Here is a 21,864-nt window from a genome sequence, read left to right as displayed (position 1 = left end):
TCTTTGTGGAGGTGTATGGTCATCTTGCAGATGAGCTTTCGATGGTTTGACTTTATGGCGTTGGAAACAAGCGAAGGCTCTGTTTTTTGACTGGTTGTTGCTCCAAGTGGATTCTGAGAAAATATGTACTAAATGAATGGTACTGTGAATGTTATGGCGTTGATTTCCTGCAAGCCTCCTCCACTGTGATCTGAAGATTGACACCGACGATCTCGATAGTAAGTGTGATATTGCACTACCTGTGTTATTCCGAACTACGATACGCATGGTTGACGACATACGAAAGTTTGGATCTGGCCGTGAGTCCCGCTCAGATAGCCAAACGATAAGGCGACCACTCCCCACAAGCGGGAAATTGGGGGTCGAGTCCCAGTCTGGCACAAATTTTCCATGTCGTCATTCCATTATACAGCTGATGGTAGTCCACATGCGCAACTGAGAATACATTTCATGCATTAGATGGTAAGTGTTGATGAGTGGTGTAGGTCATATTGTCATCTGGGGAGATGATGGGACATTGTCTTTATGGTAGCTCTGGAACCAAAGCCTGAAGACCTGCAGAGTAGGTGGGTGTACAAATGGGGTCGATGGATATTTATGTACTTTGGAAATATTTTTGGATTTTCTGTAATAGGGTTCTGAACTGTAAGGACAGCATGAAGACTGAAAGCTGAGGGAGGTGAACTGGAAAGTATATGTGGGTATGTTGGAAAATGATAGTTGAGAGGTTTCATGTCTATGAATCCAGTAAATTATTTTATTTTACAGGGTTATTACAAATGATTGAAGCGATTTCACAGCTCTACAATAACTTTATTATTTGAGATATTTTCACAATGCTTTGCACACACATACAAAAACTCAAAAAGTGTTTTTAGGCATTCACAAATGTTCGATATGTGCCCCTTTAGTGTTTCGGCAGACATCAAGCCGATAATCAAGTTCCTCCCACACTCGGCGCAGCATGTCCCCATCAATGAGTTCGAAAGCATCGTTGATGCGAGCTCGCAGTTCTGGCACGTTTCTTGGTAGAGGAGGTTTAAACACTGAATCTTTCACATAACCCCACAGAAAGAAATCGCATGGGGTTAAGTCGGGAGAGCGTGGAGGCCATGACATGAATTGCTGATCATGATCTCCACCACGACCGATCCATCGGTTTTCCAATCTCCTGTTTAAGAAATGCCGAACATCATGATGGAAATGCGGTGGAGCATCATCCTGTTGAAAGATGAAGTCGGCGCTGTCAGTCTCCAGTTGTGGCATGAGCCAATTTTCCAGCATGTCCAGATACACGTGTCCTGTAACGTTTTTTTCGCAGAAGAAAAACGGGCTGTAAACTTTAAACCGTGAGATTGCACAAAACACGTTAACTTTTGGTGAATTGCGAATTTGCTGCACGAATGCGTGAGGATTCTCTACCGCCCAGATTCGCACATTGTGTATGTTCACTTCACCATTTAGAAAAAATGTTGCTTCATCACTGAAAACAAGTTTCGCACTGAACGCATCCTCTTCCATGAGCTGTTGCAACCGCGCCGAAAATTCAAAGCGTTTGACTTTGTCATCGGGTGTCAGGGCTTGTAGCATTTGTAACGGTAAGGCTTCTGCTTTAGCCTTTTCCGTAAGATTTTCCAAAGCGTCGGCTGTGGTACGTTTAGCTCCCTGCTTGCTTTATTCGTCGACTTCCGCGGGCTACGCGTGAAACTTGCCCGCACGCGTTCAACCGTTTCTTCGCTCACTGCAGGCCGACCCGTTGATTTCCTCTTACAGAGGCATCCAGAAGCTTTAAACTGCGCATACCATCGCCGAATGGAGTTAGCAGTTGGTGGATCTTTGTTGAACTTCGTCCTGAAGTGTCGTTGTACTGTTATGACTGACTGATGTGAGTGCATTTCAAGCACGACATTCGCTTTCTCGGCTCCTGTCGCCATTTTGTCTAACTGCGCTCTCGAGCGCTCTGGCGGCAGAAACCTGAAGTGCGGCTTCAGCCGAACAAAACTTTATGAGTTTTTCTACGTATCTGTAGTGTGTCGTGACCATATGTCAATGAATGGAGCTACAGTGAATTTATGAAATCGCTTCAATCATTTGTAATAGCCCTGTATTTTACTGTAGGCTCATGGGTTATTTGCACTATTTCGTCTGTGTGGACGTGTGACTGCATCGATCAGGTTTGTGGGATTTTAGGTGGCACTACTTGGATGTAAGCAGGGACATTAACAGGAGGTCGTGATGGTCAGTGCAGTGGTGCCGAATACGGTTGCAACTTCAGGCGCAGGCAATGGAGCTGACGATGGGCGAGTCGTGGTGCTGGGACTGGAGATGGTTTTGGTGATGGGGCTGGCGATGCCGGTGGTGGTGGAGCCTATGACACTGACAGTGCAGGCGACCACGCTGATGCAGGAGCATTTGAAGCGCTCGTGTAGAAGCTTCAAAACTGGAGTTTGTGAGTGGTAAAACACTCGATAGAACGGGTAAGGGTAAGAGATTATTGGTGAAGAACCATTATGTGACTGCAGAGAAAGGAGCTGAGATGGTGGCGTAAGTTACATGGTTACTGCCGGTTGGACCTCGGTGCGAAGTCGCAGACTGTGGGACTATCAGGAGCAGTAGAATTCTAGTGGCAACGGTGCAGCTTTGGTAACGTCCTTCTAGTTCATAGACGACAGCGTTACACGCAACGTGTATAGCTGTAATGTCACCATTTACAGTAGGTCATCCGAAAACTCCACCAGTCCACATAATTACTGCGGTTGCATTATACACTCCTGGAAATTGAAATAAGAACACCGTGAATTCATTGTCCCAGGAAGGGGAAACTTTATTGACACATTCCTGGGGTCAGATACATCACATGATCACACTGACAGAACCACAGGCACATAGACACAGGCAACAGAGCATGCACAATGTCGGCACTAGTACAGTGTATATCCACCTTTCGCAGCAATGCAGGCTGCTATTCTCCCATGGAGACGATCGTAGAGATGCTAGAATAGTCCTGTGGAACGGCTTGCCATGCCATTTCCACCTGGCGCCTCAGTTGGGCCAGCGTTCGTGCTGGACGTGCAGACCGCGTGAGACGACGCTTCATCCAGTCCCAAACATGCCCAATGGGGGACAGATCCGGAGATCTTGCTGGCCAGGGTAGTTGACTTACACCTTCTAGAGCACGTTGGGTGGCACGGGATGCATGCGGACGTGCATTGTCCTGTTGGAACAGCAAGTTCCCTTGCCGGTCTAGGAATGGTAGAACGATTGGTTCGATGACGGTTTGGATGTACCGTGCACTATTCAGTGTCCCCTCGACGATCACCAGTGGTGTACGGCCAGTGTAGGAGATCGCTCCCCACACCATGATGCCGGGTGTTGGCCCTGTGTGCCTCGGTCGTATGCAATCCTGATTGTGGCGCTCACCTGCACGGCGCCAAACACGCATACGACCATCATTGGCACCAAGGCAGAAGCGACTCTCATCGCTGAAGACGACACGTCTCCATTCGTCCCTCCATTCACGCCTGTCGCGACACCACTGGAGGCGGGCTGCACGATGTTGGGGCGTGAGCGGAAGACGGCCTAACGGTGTGCGGGACCGTAGCCCAGCTTCATGGAGACGGTTGCGAATGGTCCTCGCCGATACCCCAGGAGCAACAGTGTCCCTAATTTGCTGGGAAGTGGCGGTGCGGTCCCCTACTGCACTGCGTAGGATCCTACGGTCTTGGCGTGCATCCGTGCGTCGCTGCGGTCCGGTCCCAGGTCGACGGGCACGTGCACCTTCTGCCGACCACTGGCGACAACATCGATGTACTGTGGAGACCTCACGCCCCACGTGTTGAGCAATTCGGCGGTACGTCCACCCGGCCTCCCGCATGCCCACTATACGCCCTCGCTCAAAGTCCGTCAACTGCACATACGGTTCACGTCCACGCTGTCGCGGCATGCTACCAGTGTTAAAGACTGCGATGGAGCTCCGTATGCCACGGCAAACTGGCTGACACTGACGGCGGCGGTGCACAAATGCTGCGCAGCTATCGCCATTCGACGGCCAACACCGCGGTTCCTGGTGTGTCCGCTGTGCCGTGCGTGTGATCATTGCTTGTACAGCCCTCTCGCAGTGTCCGGAGCAAGTATGGTGGGTCTGACACACCGGTGTCAATGTGTTCTTTTTTCCATTTCCAGGAGTGTATCTGTAGCAATGACTCCAGGTCAACAGAAACAGTCGATCGCACACTGACCCCTGGGACAGCCTTGCTGCATCACTAACGACTGCCTGCCATGGTAGTAATCTTCCAGGCATTTGTACAGACACGCTGGGCACTCCAATTCCCTCTGGCGAGGAAACGAATACGGCCACCGGAGGCTGTCTAAGGCATCTATAACAATAATCAGTCAAAATCACATTATTTATTGCGTCCTCTGTCGACAGGTTGTTTCGTGCACCAATGCACGAGCAGGGAAACTGTGTATGGTAGTCAATATTTTATCGTTATTGGTATGTACTACGATGGTAAATTGTTCATTAGTTTCGAGGCTTTTCCATATGCCTTTATTTACTGGAAATTACGTGCTCACCTCCTTCATGCGCTGAAATGTATTCTTTGCTTACCTTAGGGAAAGAATCCGTTGCATCACATCAGTAGCATCCATCTGCTAGTCTCCATCCCCACACAAACCGCCGTATAATGGTAACCTAGACCATGGTCAGTAGCCATCTACCACCATCTGCGTCATGTAAAACGAACAGAATTCATCATGGCAAAGAGTTCTAAATGTGCCTAGCTCGTAAGTGGAGTTGGAATAGTACTGTACGTCCTAGCACAACGGCCAGCACCGGAATCATTGCAATGAAATGATCTGTAAGCCTTATTACCATAACATCACATGTCCTGGAAAGGATTACTTTCTGGTGATATGGGAGACTCAGAAATCTATTCGTTATCACCCACCTTCGCCCTTTAACTGACAATGTGGTTCTCAAGTAACGTTGATATCCAAAGAACGCTCTACTTAGCTTGCGAGTCCTTTGCGTTTTAATTGACCATATTTAAACTTTCCACCATTCATAGGGCTATGGGGAAAGCAGTCGCAGATTAATTAGAACGAAACTCAGACTGCAGCTATTAGTATGCACTCTTCACCTTGTTGCACCGCCATCAATTTTGAGGCCTCTAGCCTCATGATCAGATGTACTCCATACCAAACGTCGGATCGATGTGCTGTACACTAGTCTTAGGACCATAGCTTATGAACATGAATTGTTCTGTGATAACTTGCACTGTCAAACGTGAAACCTACAGCACAACTCACGAAGAGACCAGGGACTGATTGCTGCAGAACTATGTACACGAACATTTGTATGCAATAGTGATGCGTTATTTTGTCATGTTTTATGCCAGGAAGCCTATAGTGCTGCAAATCAAGGTACAAATAGGCGAAAACGGGCAGTGCGAAACGCATCGATTTCTGACAAATGTGCATACAGACGACACGTGCAGACGTGAGCAGAAACCAAACGAAAGTGCAACCACTGACATTGGTTTCAACGAGTAAAACCAAACGTGAGTGTTAAAAGAAATACACGTTTCAGTGGTTCTAAAGGCGGACTTGAAGTACCTTTCCCCTTTCAGTAATTCTTTTTCACGTGTGGAATAAAAATTTTGTAATTTTGTTTCCAAAGACAAGCTTTTCATATAGTAGAAACCAAAATTGGACTATTCAAAACCAAGTTATGGATTGTCCACTAAAGGGGACACTGTTTAACAGTTTTCAGATTTTCTTATTCTGTAGTTTTAAAATCTAGAATTACTGTGACATCTGCTCTTAGATAAAAAACTGTACAAAAGTGGAATGATGCTGGTAACATTGTATTTTCACGTAAAGTTTATTTCCTATGGAACTATAGATACTACATGTACCCTCTTGCAATTTGTACAAAGATGGAGATCGCATTTGGTGCACTGTATGTGCTTTTCACCAGGATTTTTGCATCTAGATGCTGATTTCTGCTGATCAAAGCATGGTAAATGATTCACAGGGTTATATCTGACGTCCTCGAGCGGTTTCAGTTCATTTGTTCGTTCTTCAGGCACAGATACTTCTGTTGCTTTATTTGAGGATCTGTCTCTCTTCTTTATAGTCCGTTTTCGTGCCATAATTCACTATTCTGCGATCTGATTGTCTTCATCTAAATCTTCCTTAAGATAACCCACTGTCTGGGAAAGTTCAATACTGCCGGCAGCCACTGAAGAAAAATTATCATCTTCAGATATATCACTATTTTCCCGAATTAGTAAAATCTCTTCCACACTGAGCTCTCCTTTATAATTCCTGATCATTGTTGAAATAATTCCAAGTAATTAATAATAAAAAAATGTTGTAGAAATGAGGTCAAACACTTGGAACCAGCACACAAGCAAAGTGTGTATTGTGGTTGGCAACAAGAGATGAGGATGACGACGGATGGTTTGTCCACTGTCGTTGACGGTTGACGATTGTTTGAAACTTTGCCATCACAACTGTAATTTCAATGGCTTATGATTACAACTAGTTTTTAAGTTACAGAAACCAGAATTTCAGTGAATACTTAGAAAAAATTATGCAATATCATAAATGCTAAGTAGTTGCACTTAGCCACAATCATTGCATGCCTGAGAAGCTAAAACATCGTCAACAGATGGAATGGAGCCTCGCAGAAGAAAACGTGCACTACAAAGTAAGCTATGCCCAGTGCATTACGAAGCTTTTAGAACGAGTACTTAGACTGGAAATAAAATCATCCACTACATTGGACAAATACATCGAAAGCGTTAAGTGATCAAACTTTGCTGTCGTCAGCTGCATTAGCTACAATGGGCTGGATAAGTGCAACTGTTTGACGGTACATTAACACTTATTGGTAAGACGTCATCTTCTTTGAGAGTTCTCCCTTCAGCACCATTGGGAAACAGAATTATTGCAGCTGTCCCATCAGTTAATCCAAATAAGGTACTTCACTGCAGTTTAAATCTGTTTACTTGACTGGAACTAGGTTCTGGAAGTTTCAAATCAGTGCACACTCTGCTAAAATCAGGAAACAATCCTATAGCCCATTTATGTATAGCGTTATTACTTGCAGGAGTGCTAGTCCTTCGAGGTATGTAGTAGAACTGTGAAATCTAGAAAGTAGGCAAAGAGGTCGCAACATATTGTTACGGCACTAAAAAGTAAGGGGTAAAAATTAGAAAACTGTATTAAACCTCATTCACATTGCCACGACCAAGCTGAAGTCATGCCTGGGAACAGAGGAGGAATTAGGAAGCTAGCTAGTATGTTGCAAGTGGGTCTATCTCTTTCACAAGATCATGTAGCAAGGAACTCTGACAGCAGTGGGGAGTGCAGGAGGAGGATTTACAGAAGAAGGAGCAGACTGCCAGTATACAAGAGTGTTGACAGTTTAAGCGAATATAGCTGAATAGGGACGACACATGGGGTGATTACGAAGTGAGCCTCATGTCATAGCGTCATGTCAGCTCCCTTTACGGTAAATACCCCATCTCTTCAGCTGTCGCCATGAATTGATCATGGGGTCGATGGCATTCACAGTAATAGCACTTAATTACATTATTGCGTTACTGGAGTGAATCTACGTACTAGATGCCCCATCACAGTCCATGAACTACCGGAAGATGTACTTGAGATTAACGGCTTCATGGGATGAACTTCATGCTGCTCGCCACCTACAATCTACTGTTGGGTGAACTACATCTACATCTACATCTACATGGATACTCCGCAAATCACACTCAAGTGCCTGACTGTCTTCCGACAACTCCACATCGCAGGTTGCTGCCAGCACTGAACTTCAATTTGGAAGCAAGCAACAGGGCCTCTAGGTTCAAATGGTTCAAATGGCTCTGAGCACTATGGGACTTAACATCTGTGGTCATCAGTCCCCTACAACTTAGAACTACTTAAACCTAACTAACCCAAGGATATCACACAACACCCAGTCATCACGAGGCAGAGAAACAGGGCCTCTATGGTTCCACATTCAGGCGCCTCCGTGTGCTGAAACTACCAGCCAGTAAGGAGGAGGTCAACCGACCACACGACTACCGACACAGGTAGACAGCGGATGGGCTACTGAGGGTCACTGTACAGTTCAGGGTGGGACTAGGTAGACACCTACAGCCAGCCCAAGACCACTTCATGGTGGTCAACGGCGGCGCCTGCTAGCCGGCAACCCGCCACGGCGACAGGGCCGCTAAACCTCACCTGTGCGTGCAACCATGGAGCTGACTTGGCACGCATCAACCAAAATCCAACACACAGCTGAATGAGCGAGAGCCGACGCTGGTGTGGAAGAACGACGACGTATAAACATTGAGAACTCTAATAATATTTTAATAGCGTCGTTGACGCTTCACAGGTTCCCAACACCTATCCTGAGTTCAGAGAGAGGTGTCTCCACTTGGCCGTATGCAGTATCAAGAACATTAGACTTGCAGCTGGTTGTAACAACCTGAGGTCATATGCGAATAGCAGGCGGACAGATAAAGGATAATTGCAGAATGTGGTGCCAAACAACGTGGCACTACACAAAACTGGCGCTAATAGCATAGGCACATAGGGAACACACACGACACAGATCAGTAAGTCCACGGTATTGGTGGTAAGTTGGTTGAGAAAACTGTTCCGAAACACGTGTGCTACAAAAAGCCACTGTTTCCTGCTCATGTACCCCGACATCAATATGGGATATGGTCACCATGCACACGTACACAGGCCGCACAACGGGTTGGCATACTCTGGACGAGGTGGTCGAGCAGCTGCTGGGGTATAGCCTCCCATTCTTGCACCAGTGCCTGTCGGAGCTCCTGAAGTGTCGTAGGGGTTTGAAGACGTGCAGCGATACGTCTACCTAGAGCATCCCAGACGTGCTCGATGGGGTTTAGGTCTAGAGAACAGGCAGGCCATTCCATTCGCCTGATATAAAGGTACTCCTCCACGATGGCAGCTCGGTGGGGGCGTGCATTATCATCAATCAGGAGGAAGGTGGGATCCACTGCACCCCTGAAAAGGCGGACATACTGGTGCAAAATGACGTCCAGATACACCTGGCCTGTTACAGTTACTCTGTCAAACACATACAGGATGTACGTGCACCAATCATAATCCCTCCCCACACCATCAAACCACGACCTCCATACAGGTCCCTTTCAAGGACATTAAGGTTCAAATGGTTCAAATGGCTCTGAGCACTATGGGACTTAACATCTATGGTCATCAGTCCCCTAGAACTTAGAACTACTTAAATCTAACTAACCTAAGGACAGCACACAACACCCAGCCATCACGAGGCAGAGAAAATCCCTGACCCCGCCGGGAATCGAACTCGGGAACCCGGGCGTGGGAAGCGAGAACGCTACCGCACGACCACGAGATGCGGGCAAGGACATTAAGGGGTTGGTATCTGATTCCTGGTTCACTGTTAAGACTATACCTGGACTCGTTCGTGAACATAACCATGGACCACTGTTGCAATGACTGTGTACTGTGTTCGTGACACCTGTCTTTACGGGTTCTCCTATGAACAGGGGAAAGAGGAATGCACCTTGCAGGTCTCCGGGAGAGTAAACCCTGTCTGTTCAGTCGCCTGTAGACTGTATGTCTGGAGACAACTGTTCCAGTGGCTGCGGTAAGGTCCCGAGCAAGGCTTCCTCCGAGGCCGTCTGCGGGCACTGATGGTGAGATATCGGTCTTCTTGTGGTGTTGTACACTGTGGACATGCAGTACTGTAGCGCCTGGACACGTTTCCTGCCTGCTGGAATCGTTGCCACAATCTTGAGATCACACTTTGTGGCACACGGAGGGCCCGTGCTACGACCTGCTGTGTTTGACCAGCCTCCAGTCGCCCTAGTGTTCTACCCCTCATAACGTCATCAATATGTGTTCTTTGAGCCATTTTCAACTCACAGTCACCATTAGCACGTCTGAAAACGTCTGAACACTTACTCGCTGCACCACACTCTGACGTGCACCAACACACCTCTGCGTATGTGGACTGCTTGCTGCCAGTGCCACCATGCGACGACCTCAGGTGAAATGCACCGCATGGTCATACCCCGAGGTGATTTAAGGGGGGTAGGACGTCAAACGGGCCGACTTGGAGCAGGAGAGGCACCACAGTACATTTTATTTTCTACTGTCTATACTTTTACAAATAAATTCATAAACCTTTGTCAGCATGACCAGGAAGGATTCAGGATTCACATTCACAGCAGTGGAAGTGAAAAAACGTAACAAAATAATTTTTTTTTTTGATACGAAATTTCATCATTTTTTCACTTACTGTTGGCTGCATTTGTTGCCTTAGGTACATTTTTCTTCACGAGTAAGAGAGATTCTTTGATGAATTTTGCACAGAATACAAACCATACTTACTGGTGTATGAAACTGTAGAATTTTCCAAGTCTATTAAAAACTGTGGTAAAAATGGAGATAATTAACTACAAAATTTGATTTTTTTCTAAACATGAAGTTTAAAACGTAACAGCTCATTCATTTTTTCATAAATTAAATAGATTCTAGAATTTCAGACACCTGTAAGTATGGTACGTATGCTGTGCAAAATTCATTGAAGTGTCTCTGTTATTTATGAAGAAAAGTGTACCTATAGCAACAAATGCAGCCAATAGTAAGTGAAAAAAATGATGAAATTTCACATGTAAAAGAAATTATTTTGTTATGTTTTTGAACTTCCGCTGCTACGAGTGTGAATCCTGAATCCTTCCTGGTCATGCTGACGAAGTTTTATGAATTTACTTGTAAAAGTATAGACAGTGAAAATTAAAATGTCCTCTGGTGCCTCTCCTGCTCCAAGTCAGCCCGTTTGACGTCCTGTCCCCCTTAAACGCCTAAACCGCCCACCAGAGCGTTGTTTCACCATGTGTCAGTATTATCCTTAATTTATGAGCATGAGTGTACATCAGGCAGACATCGCCAAAGCTGTGATTGCTCACCTTACGACTTGTCAAGTTGTGCCCATCTCAGAGAAAATCTCGCACGGTCGTGGTTCTGTTGATGATTTCACTCTGTGGATCTGTTACAGGAATGTGCAGGTGTACGTTTCTGTAAGGAGTGCGTTATTTTTAAAGGATGCCAGGAGTGTATTCCACGCTTGCAATGCCTGCCACAACACTCGTCACAATTGCTGATACAGTCACAATTAAGACCTACTATGTACTTCCATTTGTACGTTACTCCACTATTGCCCAACATTGTAGTTTACACCAGACCAGTTAGCCATAAATGTTACGAGCTACCTTGAATTATGCCCTTGAGTTATGTCTGGTTAGGTCAGTGTGTGCTGTACGCGTGTTCCATCTTTATTTTATTGTGTACAGAGTTTAGTTAACACGAATTTTGATACATTACCTTCGGGTATAGCAAAGCCCAACAAATCATTCTTGTGATTAATATAAATATCAAACGTTCACTTTCTTGCAACACACATGAAATTTTTATTTAAGGGAAAATGTATTCTGTGCCGTTTGTTACATTTGTGCAGTTTTCATTTCTCCAGTTTACATCTACAAGGAGTTCGTCAGTACAGAACAGACAATACATTCTGACAAGGCCTAGGAACAGTTAAAATAAATTTATGTTATTTCCTGGCAGATTAAAATTGTGTGCCGGACCGAGAATCCTAACAGCTTTTCCGCCAGTACCTCAACTCCTGCCTTTTACACTTCACGGAAGTTCACCCGCGAAACTTGGAGGACTAACGATCTTGGAAGAAAGGACACTGACATTTATGTTGTTTATTTACAGGGTGGTCAAGAACAGTCCGAAAAACTTTTGAAGGTGTTGCATGAAAGGTTGTGATGAGAATTAATTGTTAAGAAAATATCCGAAACGCCACGCCATTTCCGAGTTAATTAGCACTGGAGTGAGGGAATCAGAACGTTGGGCGAGGAAATTCAAGCGATTCGCCAGATACAATAAGTGTCAGTTGTTCTCACAGTGAAGATTACAGCGCTCAAGACTACCCAGCCTGTGGCTCGGATTCGATCCTTATACTGTTCCCTGATCAATTTTTGTATCCCTTTTTTGATCGGATTTAGGAAACGAAGCGAAGAACAGGTTTTGGCAGCTACGTCTGTGGCGAATCACTTAGATTAGGGAGCGCATCGACTTGACTGGCTGACTTCAGTCAGAAATGGCGGAACGTACGCTATGTGATCCAAAGTATCCGGACACCTGGACGAAAATAAAAGTTCGTGCCGCGCTCCATCGGTACTACTAGAATTCAATATGGTGTTGGCCCACCCTTAGCCTTGATGACAGCTTCCACGCCGGCCGTAGTGGCCGAGGGGTTCTAGGCGCTACAGTCTGGAACCGCGCGACCGTTACGGTCGCAGGTTCGAATCCTGCCTCGGACATGGATGTGTGTGATGTCCTTAGGTTAGTCAGGTTTAAGTAGTTCTAAGTTCTAGAGGACTGATGACCTCAGAAGTTAAGTCCCATAGTGCTCAGAGCCATTTGAACCATTTTGAACAGCTTCCACTCTCGCAGGCATACGTTCAATCAGGTGCTGGAAGGTTGTTTGGCGAATGGCAGCCCATTCTTCACGGAGTGCTGCACTGGTATCAATGTCGGTCGGTGGGGCCTGGCACGAAGTCAGCGTTCCAAAACATCTCAAAGGTGTTCTTTAGGATTCACGTCAGGACTCTGTGCAGGCCAGTTCATTACATGGGTGTTATTGTCGTGTAACTACTCCTCCATATGCCGTACATTAAGAACAGTTGCTCGATCGTGTTGAAAGATGCAATCGCCATCCTCGAGTAGCTCTTCAACAGTGGGAAGCAAGAATGTAGGCCGGTGCTGTGACAGTGCTACGCAAATCAACTAGGTGTGCAAGCCCCCTCCATGAAAATACGACCACACCATAAGACCACCGCCTCCGAATTTTACTGATGGCACTACACACACGTAGGCAGATAACGTTTAACGCGCTTTCGCCATACCCACACCCTGCCATCGGATCGCCACATTGCGTACCGTCATTCGTCAATCTACACAACGTTTTACCACTGCTTAATCGTCCAATGTTTACGCTCCTCATACCAAGCGAAGCGTCCTTCGGCATTTACCTGCTTGATTTGTGGCTTATGAGCAGCCGCTCGGCCATGACATCCAAGGTTTCTCACCTCCTGCCTAACTGTCATAGTACTTGCAGTGGATTCTGATGAAGTGGGTCTAGGGAAGTTTTTAGGAGTGTGGAAATCTCGCGTACAGATATGTGACTCAAGCGACACCCAGTCACCTGACCACGTTCGACCACCGTGAGTTCAATGGAGCGCCCCATTCTGCTCTCTCACGCATGTCTAATAACTACAGAGGTCGCTGATGTGGAGTACCTGGCAGTAGGTGGCAGTACAATGCATCTAATGTGAAAAACGTATGTTTTTGGGGGGGTGTCCGGATACTTTTGATCACATAGTGTATAGAATTTTTTTCTTAACAATTATTTCTCAGCACAAACTACTACGTAACTCCCTTACAAGCTTTTCAGATTGATTCTGACAACCCTGTATATATATTCTTGCAGAAACAAAATGTGCACTGGTATTAGTTATCGCCTTTTTGTAAATTTCTGTTCTTTATGTAAGTAGTTTTAAGAATGTGTACAGCTTTGCACCAAGATTTGGATAACTTTGTAAAAAATGTTCAAATGTGTGTGAATTCCTAAGGAACCAAACTGCTTAGGTCATCCGTCCCTAGACTTACACACTACTTAAGGGGGGTAGGACGTCAAACGGGCCGACTTGGAGCAGGAGAGGCACCACAGGACATTTTATTTTCTACTGTATATACTTTTACAAATAAATTCATAAAACTTTGTCAGCATGACCAGGAAGAATTCAGGATTCACACTCATAGCAGTGGAAGTGCAAAAACATAACAAAATATTTTTTTTTAGATATGAAATTTCATCATTTTTTCGCCTACTGTTGGCTGCATTTGTTGCAAAGGACATTTTTCTTCACAAGTAAGAGAGATTCTTTCATGAATTTTGCACAGAATACAAACCATACTTACAGATGGTGCAAAACTCATCAAAGTATCCCTCTTACTTGTGAAGAAAAATGTCCTTTGGCAACAAATGCAGCCAAAAGTAGGTGAAAAAATGATGAAATTTCGTATGTAAAAAAAAATAATTTTGTTATGTTTTTGCACTTCCACTGCTATGAGTGTGAATCCTGAATCCTTCCTGGTCATGCTGACAAAGTTTTATGAATTTATTTGTAAAATTACAGACAGCGTAAATTAAAATGTTCTGTGGTGCCTCTCCTGCTCCAAGTCGGCCCGTTCGACGTCCTACCCCCTCAAACTAACTTATGCTAAGAAGAACATACACACCCAGGTCCGAGGGAGGACTCGAACCTCCGCAGGAGGGCCGGATAACTCTGAAGTTAAATTACGAAAGGCAGAGATCCCAGATTTGAGTCCCAGCCAACCATATCGTCTTAAAACGATAGGTATTGTGAAACCAGGGCTCACTCCGTTACTGAGTGAAAATTCATTCTGTATATTTTCACGTTCTTGCGTACAGTGCACATGATTTTATTTTATTTTATTTTTTTAATTTTAACCGTGCAGCTTGTATGTTACAGGCTCCCGCTGTTGAATGATCGCCTGCTGTCCTATCACGGAAAGTACCTCTCCTTCCGTGACGACTTTACTGCACAATGCGAGGAGCAGCAGCCAGAGGCATCAGTAATGTTTGGTCTCGCCGACGCGCTGTACGGCTTCTATCGTCGACTCTGGTTCGACGAACTACAGAGATTTCTCCCATCTTATGAACATCCCTTCAGCCTGAACAACCCACAACGACATTACGCACGTCATATCGACATTATAGGTAAGTTTAGTACTGGGACCTACCCACGTCATGTTTATGCACTGATCTGATGGCTATCTGTATTCTGATACGAGGAAAGAGGTTCGAACCCCCCCCTCCCCCCCCCCCCCCCCCCCCCCCGCCACCATTATCCAGTTCAGGTCTCCTCTGATTTTCTGCGTCAAGCAAGGCAGTAGCTGATATTATTTTTATCTTTAATTATTCGACTGGTTGGTTTGTTGATTTGGGTGGGTGGGTGGGGGGGGGGGGGGGATGGAGGGGACGAGACAGCGAAGTCATCGGATTAGGGAAGGATGGGAAGGAAGTCGGCCGTGCCCTTTCAAAGGATCCATCTCGCCATTTGCCTCAAGCCATTTAGGGAATAAGTTTCCTTCAATTTACGTCTATGGTCACAATCTTTTTTGTTTAACAGATTACCGGTTTCGGTCTTTAATGACCATCATCAGATCTGCAGCAAAAATGGGAAAAATACACTCCTGGAAATGGAAAAAAGAACACATTGACACCGGTGTGTCAGACCCACCATACTTGCTCCGGACACTGCGAGAGGTCTGTACAAGCAATGATCACACGCACGGCACAGCGGACACACCAGGAACCGCGGTGTTGGCCGTCGAATGGCGCTAGCTGCGCAGCATTTGTGCACCGCCGCCGTCAGTGTCAGCCAGTTTGCCGTGGCATACGGAGCTCCATCGCAGTCTTTAACACTGGTAGCATGCCGCGACAGCGTGGACGTGAACCGTATGTGCAGTTGACGGACTTTGAGCGAGGGCGTATAGTGGGCATGCGTGAGGCCGGGTGGACGTACCGCCGAATTGCTCAACACGTGGGGCGTGAGGTCGCCACAGTACATCGATGTTGTCGCCAGTGGTCGGCGGAAGGTGCACGTGCCCGTCGACCTGGGACCGGACCGCAGCGACGCACGGATGCACGCCAAGACCGTAGGATCCTACGCAGTGCCGTAGGGGACCGCATCGCCACTTCCCAGCAAATTAGGGACACTGTTGCTCCTGGGGTATCGGCGAGGACCATTCGCAACCGTCTCCATGAAGCTGGGCTACGGTCCCGCACACCGTTAGGCCGTCTTCCGCTCACGCCCCAACATCGTGCAGCCCGCCTCCAGTGGTGTCGCGACAGGCGTGAATGGAGGGACGAATGGAGACGTGTCGTCTTCAGCGATGAGAGTCGCTTCTGCCTTGGTGCCAATGATGGTCGTATGCGTGTTTGGCGCCGTGCAGGTGAGCGCCACAATCAGGACTGCATACGACCGAGGCACACAGGGCCAACACCCGGCATCATGGTGTGGGGAGCGATCTCCTACACTGGCCGTACACCACTGGTGATCGTCGAGGTGACACTGAATAGTGCACGGTACATCCAAACCGTCATCGAACCCATCGTTCTCCCATTCCTAGACCGGCAAGGGAACTTGCTGTTCCAACAGGACAATGCACGTCCGCATGTATCCCGTGCCACCCAACGTGCTCTAGAAGGTGTAAGTCAACTACCCTGGCCAGCAAGATCTCCGGATCTGTCCCCCATTGAGCATGTTTGGGACTGGATGAAGCGTCGTCTCACGCGGTCTGCACGTCCAGCACGAACGCTGGTCCAACTGAGGCGCCAGGTGGAAATGGCATGGCAAGCCGTTCCACAGGACCACATCCAGCATCTCTACGATCGTCTCCGTGGGAGAATAGCAGCCTGCATTGCTGCGAAAGGTGGATATACACTGTACTAGTGCCGACATTGTGCATGCTCTGTTGCCTGTGTCTATGTGCCTGTGGTTCTGTCAGTGTGATCATGTGATGTATCTGACCCCAGGAATGTGTCAATAAAGTTTCCCCTTCCTGGGACAATGAATTCACGGTGTTCTTATTTCAATTTCCAGGAGTGTATAAATACACTCGCAAACTGTATACAGCTTAAGAACAATACATAGAGCATATTGAAAAGTAGTACTGACAAAATTTACATTTGTGCGCTTTAAATATTAAGAGGCTTACCTGTTTCATTAAAACAAAGTCCTAATGTACTGCAGCCATAGTGGCATCGTCAAATGTTAAATGCGGAATCAGCACCAGCATATGCATATGCATATGCATATAAATCACATCACATGCACGAGTCATGTTGTCAGTAAAACTACTGTTTAAAACAAGCTGCCGTACAGTAGCCACAAGATGTTTGTGTAGTAAGTTGACCAGATGTCGCTAATGTCGGCATATACTAGTTTTCAATAATTAATTGAAACAGCGAAAATAAAAGGGGGATACAATAGTTAAAGTCTGTAATAAGCTTGTAAAGTATCAAAGGTGATACAGTAATAGAAAGCAATAAAAGGAAGAACGCGACAAAAGTAATATTGTTAAAAAGACGAAGAGTTAAAAAACAGTGGTTGACATATGCTCTAGTGCCAATATTCTAGATAATGACATTAATATTAAACACCGTTGGTAGTGCACTGGGTAATACTAAACAACCATACAACAAATCGCTAAAGGAGCCACAAATGAAAGAAAACATAGTGCTGCACACAATCGGCGCCCCCTGTCAGCGCTGACGCCAGAATTCCGCACAGGCGGGGAGTGGTTGGGGGAACGTGACAGGCAGAGGGCCCCTCGTAACGTTGCAAGAAAAGAATGATAAAATTCCACAACAGTGGATGATCCACATTATCTGATTAATGCAGTCTATGAAATGAAGAAAGAAGGAACATTTAGGGAAATCACGGAAAACATAAATCAACCGTCGTCCTCCCGAATGCGAGTACAGTATGCTAAGAACTGCGCCGCCTCGCTAGGTTTTCGGTTGGTTGGCAGGTATCCATCTACACATAGTAAAATCTAACAATTATTTTCTGTGCCGCGTTATTGACTCCTAGACAAAACAGCGTGCAAAAAAAAAAAAAAAAAAAAAAAAAAAACACAGAGTACAGGAAGTTCTACTGTGCTTATAGGACACAAAAATAAACATTATTTTATTTGTAACTCTTCAGGATTTCCTGGCGATCTAATGACATCTTGGGTTGTCGGGTGTTCTGCCGGATATCAGCGTCGTACTTGCACGATATTTCGGTCACGTAGCTCGTGACCTTCATCAGGTGCGACCTGAGACTGCTCCTCGAGTGGACCTGGTCCAGTATTTATGCCTATGGCCTTCCCCTTCCACCAACGGCTGCAGGCGCTTCCTCTGTGGTCCGCGCCCATTCGCTGTGACCTGCTGGAGCGTTGCTGATCCGTTTTCCGTCCGCTGCGGTTCTAGGTGTTCCCTCTGCGGTCCGCGCCCACCAAACCCGCTCCTGGGGGTTTTATTTTTATTTATTTATTCATTTATTGTTCCGTGGGACCAAATTAAGGAGAAGTTTCCATGGTCATGGAACGAGTCAATACATGAAATTATAACATGATATTAGAAACAGATAAAATGAAATATAAAAAAACATATTCAGGTGACAAGTCGTAAATTTAAATAAAGAAAATGAACAATGTAACACTGGAATTTGCTTAAGTTTTTAGCTCTTTCAGGAGCTCCTCGACAGAATAGAAGGAGTGAGCCATGAGGAAACTCTTCAGTTTAGACTTAAAAGTGTTTGGGGTACTGCTAAGATTTTTGAGTTCTTGTGGTAGCTTATTGAAAATGGATGCAGCAGAACACTGCACTCCTTTCTGCACAAGAGTCAAGGAAGTGCATTCCACATGCAGATTGGATTTCTGCCTAGTATTAACTGACTGAAAGCTGTTAACTCTTGGGAATAGGCTAATATTGCTAACAACAAACGACATTAAAGAAAATATATACTGTGAGGGCAATGTCAGAATTCCCAGACTATTGAATAGGGGTCGACAAGAGGTTCTCGAACTTACACCACGTATAGCTCGAACAGCCCGTTTTTGAGCCAAAAATACCCTTTTTGAATCAGAAGAATTACCCCAAAAAATAATACCATACGACATAAGCGTATGAAAATATGCGAAGTAGACTACTTTTCGTGTTGAACTGTCACTTATTTCAGATACTGTTCTAATGGTAAATAAAGCAGCATTTAGTTTCTGAACAAGATCCTGAACATGGGCTTTCCACAACAGCTTACTATCTATCCGAACTCCTAGGAACTTGAACTGTTCCGTCTCGCTTATAATATGCCCATTCTGTCTGATCAAAATATCGGTTCTTGTTGAATTGTGTGTTAGAAACTGTAAAAACTGAGTATTACTGTGATTTAGCATCAAATTATTTTCCACAAGCCACGAACTTATTTCATGAACTACGTTATTTGATATTGTTTCAATATTACACACAAGATCCTTCACTATCAAGCTGGTGTCATCAGCAAACAGAAATATTTTTGAATCACCTGTAATACTAGAAGGCATATCATTTATATAAATAAGAAACAGCAGTGGCCCCAGCACCGACCCTTGGGGAACGCCCCACTTAACAGTGCCCCATTGGGACTGAACATCACTACCACTCTCAATATTGCGGAGAATTACCTTCTGATTTCTATTCTTAAGGTAAGAAGCGAACCAATTGTAAGCTACTCCCCTTATTCCATAATGATCCAACTTCTGTAGTAACATTTTGTGGTCAACACAGTCAAAAGCCTTCGTTAAATCAAAAAAAAACACCTAGCGTTCGCAACCGTCCAAAATATAGCATTTTCAGTTGTTAAACCATTTCTAAAACCAAACTGAACATTTGACAGCAAATTATGTGAATTTCAATGCTCCAGTAACCTTGTATATACAACCTTCTCGATAACTTTAGCAAACACCGATGGCATAGAAATCGGTCTATAATTGTCAACATTATCCCTGTCTCCCTTTTTATAAAGTGGCTTCACTACCGAGTACTTTAATCGGTCAGGAAACCGACCACTCCTAAAGGAAAAGTTACAGATATGGCTAAGTACTGGGCTAACATACATGGAACAATACTTCAGTATTCTGCTAGATACCCCGTCATATCCATGAGAGTTCTTGGTCTTTAGTGATTTAATTATTAACTCAATCTCCCTCTTGTCAGTATCATGGAGGAGCATTTCAGGTAACAGTCTCGGAACACTTTTTTCTAAGAGCGCTATATGATTCCCTACGGTCTGGGGTATCAAGCGTTCCCCCTGCGGTCCGCGCCCGCTCACCACGAGGGGGAAGGCCATAGGCATAAATACTGGACCAGGTCCACCCGAGGAGCAGTCTCAGGTCGCACCTGATGAAGGTCACGAGCTACGTGACCGAAATATCGTGCAAGTACAACGCTGCTATCCGGCAGAGCACCCGACAACCCAAGATGTCACTATTTTATGTGACAAAAATATCAGAGGCGCTAGGGATCTACGAAGGTTTTGACAATAATGATGTCTAGAGACACTGTTCAAACTGACGTGTGATAAATAGTGTTTTAGAGATGTTGCTGAAAATGTCGAGGAGAAAAAAAGACAGGAATCCATAGGTCAGCAACATCTCAAAAACAATATTCATAACACGGCAATTTAAACTTCATCTCCGAACATGACTAACATCAAAACCTCCATCGGCCCCTAGGCCCTAGCAGGGATCAGAGCACGTCCGACATATACGTCACATAGAGAAACTGGTTGCTTCTATCTTCTCTAAAAACTATAAAATATTGTATACACAGACTTTTACTCTGTTTTTACGGCTCGTTTGAAAAACGACAATTAACATCTGAAACACAACAGTTGCTGTTGTTAATTTTTTTTTCGTTTTTGCAGTGTTTTAAATTTCTCTTACACTTTTTGAATTTTCTGTTTCTCTTTCATTCATTCATTCATCAATGTTCTGTCCTAGGACAGGTCTTCACATCTAGCTATCAATGGACTGCTGTCTTTTGCTACTTTACTGTCTTTATACTATCCACCATCAAGTATCTTCTTCTTCCATTTACCGTTCCTTTCATAGCATCCTTGAGTAAACAATCTTTTCTCATTCGTTGTACAAGCCAGTTGTATTTCTTCATCCTGATTACCTTTAAAATTTCTGTCTCTTCTCAATACTTCATTTCTCACATTATTTATCCAGTTTTATCCCTTCCATCCTCCCCCACATCCACAGCTCAAATGCTTTTGTTCTTCTTTCTTCCTGTTTCCTCAGTGTACATGTCTCAGTTCCGTACAATCCCACACTCCATGTAAAGCACGTCTCTAGTCTGTTTCTTAGGCCCTTGTCCATGCCCCCACACAGAAACCTTCTCTTATTATTAAATGACTTCTTGCGTATTGCATTTTCACCTCCTTAATGCACCTCTTGTCTTCTGTAATTAAGCTTGCCAGATATGTGAAAGTACCAACTTGTTCTATATTTCCTCTCCTAACTTCATAGTTGCTCTTACTTTTGTCTTCACGGGACATCCAAAACTGTTATTCATTGTCAATAATAAAATCCGCTACAGTTGTAAAAATTATTTATTTCTAAAAAGGGAAGCACTACCCAGTTTCAGGACATGTTTCATCTTCAGGTGCTTCTGCAAAGTTTTGAAAAGAATAATACCTACCCACAAGGTTTACTTTTGCTTAGCTTTGATAATATAAATGGTGTTGACAGGCAGAAGAAAATGATCAACAGCATGAGGATGCAGAAGGCAATGGAAACCACTGCATTCAAGACACGTAACGTGTATCCACAGGACATGTGCCCTGTAATTGAAGAAGTGTCATGATGATCCCTTCATTGACAAAAGATTGGTTCCGGAATAGTTCCCCATTCACATCTAAGGGAGGGGCCTGCCAAGGGGGAGGTGACCATGAGAAAAAGCTTGAATAACCAACGAAAGGATAGCATTCTATGAGTCGGAGTGTGCAATGTCAGAAGCTTGAACGTGGTACGGAAACTAGAAAATCTGAAAAGGGAAATGAAAATCCTCAATCTAGATGTAGTAGGGATCAGTGAAGTGAAGTGGAAAGAAGACAAGGATTTCTGGTCAGATGAGTATAGAGA

The 21,864-nt window shown here is 45.0% G+C and overlaps 1 protein-coding gene across 1 annotated transcript in view; it reads left to right on the top strand.

Moving 5' to 3' along the window:
* LOC126425187 (uncharacterized) overlaps nucleotides 1-21,864 on the top strand; it is a 90,493-nt gene that overhangs the window by 55,141 nt on the left and 13,488 nt on the right. The window contains exon 6 of the mRNA XM_050088142.1: nucleotides 14,661-14,908. Coding sequence (XP_049944099.1) covers nucleotides 14,661-14,908 — 248 coding nt within the window. The remainder of the gene's footprint in view (nucleotides 1-14,660; nucleotides 14,909-21,864) is intronic.

The sequence above is a fragment of the Schistocerca serialis genome, chromosome 10, assembly GCF_023864345.2.
Source record: "Schistocerca serialis cubense isolate TAMUIC-IGC-003099 chromosome 10, iqSchSeri2.2, whole genome shotgun sequence".
Lineage (NCBI taxonomy): Eukaryota > Metazoa > Arthropoda > Insecta > Orthoptera > Acrididae > Schistocerca > Schistocerca serialis.
The sequence above is the reverse complement of the archived record's forward strand: the minus strand, read 5'-3'. Positions and strand labels throughout refer to the sequence as shown.